This window comes from Siphateles boraxobius, unplaced genomic scaffold (genome assembly GCF_051911475.1).
Source record: "Siphateles boraxobius isolate OS27281-9 unplaced genomic scaffold, OSU_SipBor_1 103, whole genome shotgun sequence".
Lineage (NCBI taxonomy): Eukaryota > Metazoa > Chordata > Actinopteri > Cypriniformes > Leuciscidae > Siphateles > Siphateles boraxobius.
The window spans coordinates 1,691,096-1,702,500 of record NW_027508704.1 but is presented as its reverse complement, the minus strand read 5'-3'; the positions used below and the strand labels follow the sequence as shown (position 1 = coordinate 1,702,500).

At 40.6% G+C, this 11,405-nt stretch overlaps 2 protein-coding genes across 3 annotated transcripts in view; both read left to right on the top strand.

Moving 5' to 3' along the window:
* daglb (diacylglycerol lipase, beta) overlaps window positions 1-8,680 on the top strand; it is a 23,509-nt gene extending 14,829 nt beyond the window's left edge. Inside the window, exons 12-15 of the mRNA XM_077245986.1 lie at window positions 2,360-2,428; window positions 2,555-2,627; window positions 6,417-6,667; window positions 8,044-8,680. Of these exons, the coding sequence (XP_077102101.1) occupies window positions 2,360-2,428; window positions 2,555-2,627; window positions 6,417-6,667; window positions 8,044-8,242 (592 nt within the window). The 3' untranslated portion in view covers window positions 8,243-8,680. The remainder of the gene's footprint in view (window positions 1-2,359; window positions 2,429-2,554; window positions 2,628-6,416; window positions 6,668-8,043) is intronic.
* Window positions 8,681-9,151: 471 nt separating this feature from the next.
* Window positions 9,152-11,405, top strand: part of spag9b (sperm associated antigen 9b) — a 106,865-nt gene continuing 104,611 nt past the window's right edge. For both annotated transcript variants that reach the window (XM_077245947.1, XM_077245938.1), the window contains exon 1: window positions 9,152-9,729. In XM_077245947.1, the coding sequence (XP_077102062.1) occupies window positions 9,430-9,729 (300 nt within the window). In that variant the 5' untranslated portion in view covers window positions 9,152-9,429. The remainder of the gene's footprint in view (window positions 9,730-11,405) is intronic.

Below are 11,405 nucleotides of genomic sequence, written 5' to 3'. Positions count from 1 at the left end.
AGGCATACAGCTTTATCTTTAACATTAGTGAAGAGGAATTCTGTCTCCCACTCCTCGTTAAAATAATAAGTCTTCTTTTTTGCATGACCTGCATCGTCAGCCATAATTAATCTTATTTTATTTTTTATAGTTCAATTTATCTATGTATACATTTATCGGTCTGCCCGCGACCGCCTCAGCTCACTGAAGTTACGTTACGTTTTTTTTTAAAATGTGCTCAACGTGCAGATTCTAAATATTTTTAATTATTTTATTATTTTATTATGTTTTAATGGTATATGAAATGTTACCATTAGTTATTTTCTCATTTTATGCCATCATCATAAATAATAATAAAAAAAAACTAAATGAAAGACAAATCAGGCTATTTTTAGAACGTGCTGGGCGGGCGACTCAGAGACTCCATGCGGGCTACCAGGTGCCCACGGGCACCATGTTGGAGACCACTGCCTTACACTAACCCGACCCGTAAACCTACCCATCACACACACACACACACACACACACACACACTAACCCGACCCCTAAACCTACCCATCACACACACCACACACACACACACACTCACACACACACACACACACACACACACACACAGACACACACTAACCCGACCCGTAAACCTACCCATCACACACACCACACACACACACACACACACACACACAGACACACACTAACCCGACCCGTAAACCTACCCATCACACACACCACACACACACACACACACACACACTGCCCCTATCCCTAAACCTACCCATCACACACACACACACACACACACACACACACACACACACACACACACACACACTAACCCGACCCCTAAACCTACCCATCACACACACACACACACACACACACACACACACACACACACACACTAACCCTACCCCTAAACCTACCCATCACACACACACACACACACACTAACCCGACCCCTAAACCTACCCATCAGACACACCACACACACACACACACACACACACACACACACACACACACACACACACACACACACACACTAACCCTACCCCTAAACCTACCCATCACACACACCACACACACACACACACACACACACACACACACACACACTAACCCGACCCTAAACCTACCCATCACACACACACACACACACACACACACACACACACACACACACACACACACTAACCCGACCCCTAAACCTACCCATCAAACACACCACACACACACACACTAACCCGACCCTAAACCTACCCATCACACACACCACACACACACACACACACACACACACACACACACACACACACACACACACACACACACACACACACACACACACACACACACACACACCACACACACTCACCAACCCTACCCCTAAACCTACCCATCACACACACCACACACACACACACACACACACACTAACCCGACCCTAAACCTACCCATCACACACACCACACACACACACACACACACACACACACACACCACACACACACACACACACACACACACACACACACACACACACACACACACTAACCCGACCCTAAACCTACCCATCACACACACCACACACACACACACTAACCCTACCCCTAAACCTACCCCCCACACACACACACACACACACACACACACACACACACACTAACCCTACCCCTACCCCTAAACCTACCCATCACACACAACTGTCTGCATTTTTACATTTCCAAAAAAAACTAATTCTGTATGATTTATAAGCTTGTTTACCCATGGGGAACCTTATTTAGGTCCCCACTGTGACACGAGTCCCCATGAGTCAGTGTGCATTCAGGTTGAAGTCCCAACCTGGATAGAAAAACACACACACACACACACAGACACACACACACACACACACACACACACACACACACACACACACACACACACACACACACACACACACACACACACACACACACACAGTATATACTATATATAATATATTTATAATGTATATATAAATGACACATGTAATGAGAATAATTGGAAGGAATATGGAATAATTATGATGTTTTCAAAAGATTATTTTGCTCACCGAGGCTGCATTTATTTGTTCAAAAATACAGTAAAAACTGTAATATAAAAAACTGTAAAAGTGTAATTATTACAAATTAAAAGAACTGTTTTCTATTGTAATGTATTTCACTATATCATTTATAAATTAAAAAAAATATCTACTCTCTTTTAATCAATTTCTTAATTATTCAAACCTTTTGACAGACAGTATATCTAACTCTGACAGTCAATAGTACATTTGTAAAGAATCATGACACTGTAATTGTTGTTATGTGACGTTAAACTGCATAGTTTTCATCTGGTATCTAATGTCTCTCGTCAGTAAAGCGCTGGCCGATTACTCAAAGCAGTTCGTCGTCTCGGTGGTTCTGGGAAAAGATCTTGTGCCCAGGTGAGATTTATTTATATGGTCACAGCGTTTGTATATATGAAACTGTGTCTGTATTTAGTACTTCTGTTTGTGCTGTACGCTTCATATCACTTCCTCAAACTGACCGGCTTCGCTTGGTTTCTGTAGATTGAGTATTCCAAACATGGAAGACCTGAAAAGAAGATTATTAAAAGTGGTGTCTAACTGCAGTAAACCAAAGGTAAGATTATTCTCCAAGCCTAAACACACCCTTCACTCGCGCTCAAAATAACCCCAGGCCCTCAAACTGTACTTTCTTAGTCCAGAAAGCTTATTTTATTTCGTTTTGATAATAGTTTTTTCTATTCTTTTAATGCAATTGTTTTTGTTATATTTTATTTAATTGTATTTACCTTTAAATTACTAGATTTAATCAATAAATAAATAGTAATATAAGCACATTCCTCACATTCTTTTAACTTATATTCAAAATAACTCATGCCGAAAACTTTTAATTCAGCTCAAAATATCTTGCATTGTGTGTCTTTGCCGACCTCTTGTGAAAAATAAAATATATATAGGATGATATTTCATGACTCTAGATGGCCTTATACGGAGTAAATTCCGCTGGGTCCTAAAGTCAGTGTATTCAGGTACACATGTAGACATTATAAAATCATTGTTGGTAAAGTTTTAGCATTTTTAGTTTGAACTATGAGCAGTTTTAGGTTTTTCTGTGTGAAATGAACATTCCTCGCATTCGATTCATTCCTATGGGGGTCAAATTGACCCGTGAGGAAAGGATTTGTTACTTTTGAAAATTTCAACCACAAAATTCCTCAAATCCATTCAATTTTTTTGTGTATTCATGGTTCAAGTACAACAGCAAAAAATAATTTACAAATTATTTAATTTTTCAAAATGACCTGAGAAGATTAGGGTTAAGCCTGCTTTTACTATCTAATTAATTAATTTCTCACTTTCTCTCTCTCTCACTCACACTCACTCATTCACACTCTCTCTCTCTTTCACTCACTCACACACTCTCTCTTTCACTCACTCACACACTCTCTCTTTCACTCACTCACTCACACACTCTCTCTTTCACTCACTCACTCACACACTCTCTCTTTCACTCACTCACTCACTCACTCACACACACACACTCTCTCTCTCTTTCACTCACTCACACACTCTCTCTTTCACTCACTCACTCACTCACTCACTCACTCACTCACTCACTCACACACACACACTCTCTCTCTCTTTCACTCACTCACACACTCTCTCTTTCACTCACTCACACACTCTCTCTTTCACTCACTCACACACTCTCACTTTCACTCACTCACTCACTCACTCACACACTCTCTCTCTCTTTCACTCACTCACACACTCTCTCTTTCACTCACTCACACTCTATCTCTTTCACTCACTCACTCACTCACTCACTCACACACACACACTCTCTCTCTCTTTCACTCACTCACACACTCTCTCTTTCACTCACTCACACACTCTCTCTTTCACTCACTCACTCACTCACTCACACACACACACTCTCTCTCTCTTTCACTCACTCACACACTCTCTCTTTCACTCACTCACACACTCTCTCTTTCACTCACTCACACACTCTCTCTTTCACTCACTCACTCACTCACTCACTCACACACACACACACACTCTCTCTCTCTTTCACTCACTCACACACTCTCTCTCTTTCACTCACTCACACACTCTCTCTTTCACTCACTCACTCACTCACTCACTCACACACACACACTCTCTCTCTCTTTCACTCACTCACACACTCTCTCTTTCACTCACTCACACTCTCTCTCTCTTTCACTCACTCACTCACTCACTCACTCACTCACACACACACACTCTCTCTTTCACTCACTCACACACTCTCTCTTTCACTCACTCACACACTCTCTCTTTCACTCACTCACTCACTCACTCACTCACTCACACACACACACTCTCTCTCTTTCACTCACTCACACACTCTCTCTTTCACTCACTCACACTCTCTCTCTCTTTCACTCACTCACTCACTCACTCACTCACACACACACACTCTCTCTTTCACTCACTCACACACTCTCTCTTTCACTCACTCACACACTCTCTCTTTCACTCACTCACTCACTCACTCACTCACTCACTCACTCACACACACACACACACTCTCTCTCTCTTTCACTCACTCACACACTCTCTCTTTCACTCATTCACACTCTCTCTCTCTTTCACTCACTCACACACTCTCTTTCACTCACTCACACACTCTCTTTCACTCACTCACACACTCTCTCTTTCACTCACTCACTCACTCACTCACACACACACACACTCTCTCTCTCTTTCACTCACTCACACACTCTCTCTTTCACTCACTCACACACTCTCTCTTTCACTCACTCACACACTCTCTCTTTCACTCACTCACTCACTCATTCACACTCTCTCTCTCTTTCACTCACTCACACACTCTCTCTTTCACTCACTCACACACTCTCTCTTTCACTCACTCACTCACACACACACACTCTCTCTCTCTTTCACTCACTCACACACTCTCTCTTTCACTCACTCACACACACACACACTCTCTCTCTTTCACTCACTCACACACTCTCTCTTTCACTCACTCACACACTCTCTCTTTCACTCACTCACTCACACACACACACTCTCTCTTTCACTCACTCACACACTCTCTCTTTCACTCACTCACACACACACACTCTCTCTCTCTTTCACTCACTCACACACTCTCTCTTTCACTCACTCACACACTCTCTCTTTCACTCACTCACACACACACACACTCTCTCTCTCTTTCACTCTCACACACTCTCTCTTTCACTCACTCACACACACATACTCTCTCTCTCTTTCACTCACTCACACACTCTCTCTTTCACTCACTCACACACACACACACTCTCTCTCTCTTTCACTCACTCACACACACACTCTCTCTTTCACTCACTCACACACTCTCTCTTTCACTCACTCACACACTCTCTCTTTCACTCACTCACACTCACTCACTCACACTCTCTCTCTCTTTCACACACTCTCTCTTTCACTCACTCACACACTCTCTCTTTCACTCACTCACACACTCTCTCTTTCACTCACTCACTCACACACACACACACACACACTCTCTCTCTCTTTCACTCACTCACAAACTCTCTCTTTCACTCACTCACACATACACACTCTCTCTCTCTTTCACTCACTCACACACTCTCTCTTTCACTCACTCACTCACTCACACACACACACACACTCTCTCTCTCTTTCACTCACTCACACACTCTCTCTTTCACTCACTCACACACTCTCTCTTTCACTCACTCACACACTCTGTCTTTCACTCACTCACACACTCTGTCTTTCACTCACTCACACACTCTCTCTTTCACTCACTCACACACTCTCTCTTTCACTCACTCACTCACACACACACACACACACACACACTCTCTCTCTAACTCTCACTCACTCACACTCTCTCTCTCTCTCTCTTTCACTCACTCAAACACTCTCTCTTTCACTCACTCACTCACACACACACACTCTCTCTCTAACTCTCACTCACTCACTCACTCACTCACTCTTTCCCTCTCTCTAACTCTCTCTCTCCCTCTAACTCTCACTCACACACTCTCTAACTCTCTTTCCCTCTCTCTCCCTCTAACTCTCTCTCTCTCTCTCACACACTCTCTCTCTTTCACTCACTCACACTCTCTCTCTCTTTCACTCACTCACACACTCTCTCTCTCTCTAACTCTCACTCTTTCTCTCTCTCACACTCTCTCTCTCTCTCCCTCACACACTCTCTCTCCCTTTAACTCTCTCTCTCTCTCTCTCTCTCTCACACACACTCACTCTCTCTCCCTTTAACTCTCTCTCTCTCTCACACTCTCTCACTCTCTATCTCTCTAACTCTCTCTCACACACTCTCTCTCTCACTCTCTCTCTAACTCTCACTCTTTCTCTCTCTCAGTACAAGATATTAATGCACGGCTGCTGGTACGAGGTGTTTGGAGGAACTCCTGATGATTTCCCCACGGAGATGGAGAACCGAAGAGAGGAGGAGCTTAACCATCCGTTGCTAGGCGAGGAGAGTCTGTTGGTGCGACGCTCAACAACCTATCAGAGCCTGTCGTCTGACGACTCGCCCGCCCACCACACACACTTACCCCTGTACCTGCCGGGCCGCATCATGCACATCACCGAGGACGGGCCCACACGCAGGTCAGAGCCCGGAAAACAGTCGTCTGATCACGCTTGCAGAAAAACACTGAGATTCAAACTCTGTTATCATGTGTTTGAAAGAGTCTCTTTGTAAAGATCAGATTTCATGTGATTTTTAACCGTTCACACTATCTAAATCGGATTGGATTTGCATAAAAGTCGGATTTGGACTTACAGTCTGAACAAGGCCTTACCTTTTAACTTCACACTGAGATTGAGAGACTATTATAATGTGTTTGAAAGAGTCTCTTCTGCACACCAAGGCTGCATTTATTTGATCAAACATACAGTAAAAAAAAATGTAATATATATATATTTTTTTTAAATATCTGTTTTCTATGTGAATATATAGTAAAGTGTAATTTATTCCTGTGATCAAAGCTGAATTTTCAGCATCATTACTCCAGTCTTCAGTGTCACATGATCCTTCAGAAATCACTATAATATGATGATTTGATGCTCAAGAAACATTTATGATTATTATCAGAGTTGAAAACAGGAAACCGTGATGCATTTTATTTTGTAACATTATAAATGTCTTTACTGTCACTTTTGATCAATTTAATGTGTCCTTGATAAAAATAAACTGTATTAATTTCTTTTGAAGAGGTAGTGTATAGGGATGGGTGATATGGCCAAAAGTGTTTATGCACATTATTGCATTATATTGTATTACTCAAAACAGTGTATACAAAATTATAAAATGTACAGAATGAGTCAAGTTTAAAAAAATCACTATAAAATAGCAGACATACTGTACAAAGACCCTGTTACCACATAAAAGTATAAATTATGAATTTAAATTTAAATATAAATTAATTATAATTTATAAATTTCATTATAAATTATAATTATAATGAAATACAATGTATAATAAAAAACAAAAATTAAAAAGAACATTTAATTAAGAGTATTTAAAAATATAATAATAAAAATTAAATAATATATAATAAAGTAGAAAAGAGTATTTAGAGTTTAAAAAAAATAATATTTAAATAATACTACTACTAATAAAAACAAAAATTAAAATTAGTATTTAATTAAAAAGCTTTTTGTAAATATAATAATTAAAATAACAAATTCATAAAAATAATAAAAAGGATATTTAATAATTTATAAATATAATAATTGAAACTGATAATATTTTTTTAATGAAACATATAATCAAAAATAGTATTTAATTATAGAGTATCTTAAAAGTAATGATTAAAAATAGTAATAGTAAAAATAATTGAATAAAATATATAATACAAAATTAAAAAGAGTATTTAATTAAAGGGTGTTTATAAATATAATAATAAATAAATAAATAGCCGATTCAAATTGATTGATGTCGGTCACATTTTAATCGCAGTTGGATTGTTCTCTTCACACAGACACTGCTTCTCTCAGGTGAGATACCGTGCGGAGTGGGCGAGCGAGACGTCGTTCCGTAATGTCCTGATCAGCCCGAGGATGATGGCGGATCACATGCCGGATGTGGTCCTGCGGGCCCTGAGGAGCCTGAGCCGAGATCATCACCCGTCGGCTCTCTGCCCGTCCTCCATGAGCAACAGCCACCTCAACGTCATCTGAGCATTAACAAATCTCACTCACAGACATTCAACATGCGTATTTATTTCTGCCTTATGATCCCAGTGGTGCGTCTGCTTCATCAACTGCCTATATTCCCTTCATCATTACATTATTTGCAATGCTGTGTTCAAATGTAAGAATTCATTTTAGTGGTTGTGTAAAGTTGAGCGATTCAAAAAATGTGTATTATGGTGGCGTTTTGTTTTGTGATGTGTCTTTGTCACATGGGGATTGTGTCATCATTTGCCAAAAAGAGAGTTCTGCACTGATTATAGATCAGTGAAACGCATCCGCCGTATGAGAGTTTGATGCATGGCACCAAACGCATTAAAACATTTCCTCGGCTTCAGATGTGTATGTGCCGTTACTCCACAGCAGCCGTTTCAGGGTTTTCAGGGTATCATGCATTTTTCAATAATAAAAAATGTTGAGGAAAAATGTATCTGGTCCATGTTGAAAAAAGTGAGATTGAAAAAAAATGCATGTTTATTATTGGTTCTGGTGAAATAGTGACCACAGTTGCTATAATATGTGTGCGTGCGAGCGTTTGTGTGTGTGTGTGTGTGTATATATATATATATATATAGTGTCTGTGTGTATATATAGGTATGTGCGTATATATATGTTTGTGTATTTGTACATATATATTGTATATATATATACAGTTTGTGTACATATAATATAGTTATAAATAATTTGTGAAAATAGATTATAGAAACTGTGGTCACTTGTTGATTCCCTCTTGACACGTGCAGATAATAAAATGTAATTTTCAATCAACAAGCTATTTAATTGCGATGTTTGTATGCAAATATTTAAATGCCAATTGCTAGAGAGCCAAACTAAATAAACCGAACAAGCATTAGTTTGAAGGGTGTCAACAAACGCCCTGGCTCCTCCCCCTTCTCCAGTGGAGCGTGACGTCATCATATGACGGTCAGGTCGGGACTCTAGTACTTAACGACTGGCGTTTAGTGCAGATTATCCCGGTCAAATAACTGTCCCCGAGACGAGTTAGCTTGACAACGGAGAGGTTTTTATTTTCTCTTAATGTTGAAGGGGCTTCCAAAAAAAGTTACTTGTAAATGTAGTCCAACACCAGTAAACCGAGATCTCGACGGTTAGCGCGCGAGCTGGCTCCTGCTAGCGTCTTAAAGTAAAGTAAACGAAGTAAAAGCGAATTAAAGATGGAGTTAGAGGACGGTATGCTTTACCAGGAGGACCCGGGCACTTCTGCGATGATGTCCGAGCGGGTGTCCGGCTTGGCAAGCTCCATTTACCGCGAGTTCGAGCGGATGATAGGAAGATACGACGAGGACGTGGTGAAGGAACTTATGCCGCTGGTCGTGGCGGTTCTGGAGAACCTGGACTCGGTGTTCGCGGTGAACCAGGAGCACGAGGTGGAGCTGGAGCTCCTGAAGGAGGACAACGAGCAGCTCATGACCCAGTACGAGCGAGAGAAAGCGCTGAGGAAGAGCGCAGAAGAGGTGAGGTTCACGGGCGGAGGGATATCTGACAGCACGGGTCAAAACTAGTTAAACTAGGCCACTTGAGGAGCTTTAAAAGTCACTTCTAAAGCTGAGACAGTCGTTTGAGGTGAAATATATGCGCGCGGAATGTAAATAAACAGTGGGATTTCACCCTAAAGTGTGTGAGGGAACATCAGCTGTGGTGCTTGTCTGTGTGAGTCAACGCAATGTCATAAACATTTTAATTAGTCATAAACCAAGTCTACTGTGTTTTGAACATTCAATGCGAGACACAATCAAAACCTTTTTTTTTTTTTACATGCACTGGTCAGTTTTGAAGTCTATTTTGAGATTTTCTTTCAGACTAGTGGAAAGAAAACATCCAACACAAACATTTAGGTCTTTATTTTAGTGCACATTATCTATTTTATGTATCTTTTCAATTGCAATATAGCCTATATATTTAAATATTTTAAAGAGTCAGAAGCACTTAGAGTGTTCTGCAATTGTATTCAAATATTGCATTCTATGCCTCGTTTGTAGGCTATATTTACAACAGAAAACGTTTGTTGTTCAAAACCGTTGTCTTAAAGGGAAAGTTCATCCAAAAATGTATTAAACTATCCCATAATTTACTCGCCCTCAAGCTATCCTCATTGTATATGACTTTCATTTTTCATCCAAACACAATCTTGAGTTATATTAAAAAATATCCTGTCTCTTCCAAGTTGTATAATGGGAGTGAATGGTACCTGAGATTTTAAAGCCCAAATAAGTGCATCATAAAAACTAATCCATACGACTCCAGGGGTTAATAAAGGCCTTCTGAAGTGAAGCCATGCGTTTTTGAAAGAAATGTTTCCATATTTATAACTTTATAAACTATAATCACTGGCTTCTGGTAACGGCCGTTTGTGAGTCTAGTTCTGGCAGAAGAGTGACCTCTGACTCGACGCATGACGTAGGAGTAGCGTAAGCTCAAACAAGAAACTCAAGCTCCTCTCACATTTCCTTTAAAAATTCTTGTTTTAGACTTATAATTCGTGACTGGAGTTTTGTTTTGCTCTGTGCTTCCGCGTTTGTCAATACATCATTTGTCGGGTCAGAGGTCATTCGTCGGGTCAGAGGTCACTCTTCCGCCGGAACTAGATTCGCGTACAGCCAGTACCGGAAGCCAGTGATTATTATAGTTTATAAAGTTATAAATATGGATGTATTTCTTTAAAAAACGCCTGACTTTTTCATGGGGCAGTCATGGCCTAATGGTAACAGAGTTGGACTGGTGACCCAAAGGTTGCTGGTTTGATTCCAGTGCCGGCAGGAATATGACTGAGATGTCCTTGAGCAAGGCACCTAACCCCCAATCGCTCTCCGGGCGCCACTCAAGGCCACTCAAGGCTGCCCGCTGCTCCGGGTGTGTGTATCCACGTTTGCAGTGTGTGTGTGTTCAATACTCACTACTCTGCTCCTAATGTGTGTGCATTTACTTGGATGGGTTAAATGCAGAGGTAAAATTCCAAGTATGGGTTGGCCCTCACTTTCACTTTCAATTCAATTTCAATGATTTTATTAACCCCTGGAGTCGTATGGATTAGTTTTTATGATGGATGGATGTGCTTTTTTGGGCTTCAAAATCTCAGGTACCATTCACTCCCATTATAAATCTTGGAAGAGCCAGGATATTTTTTAAATAT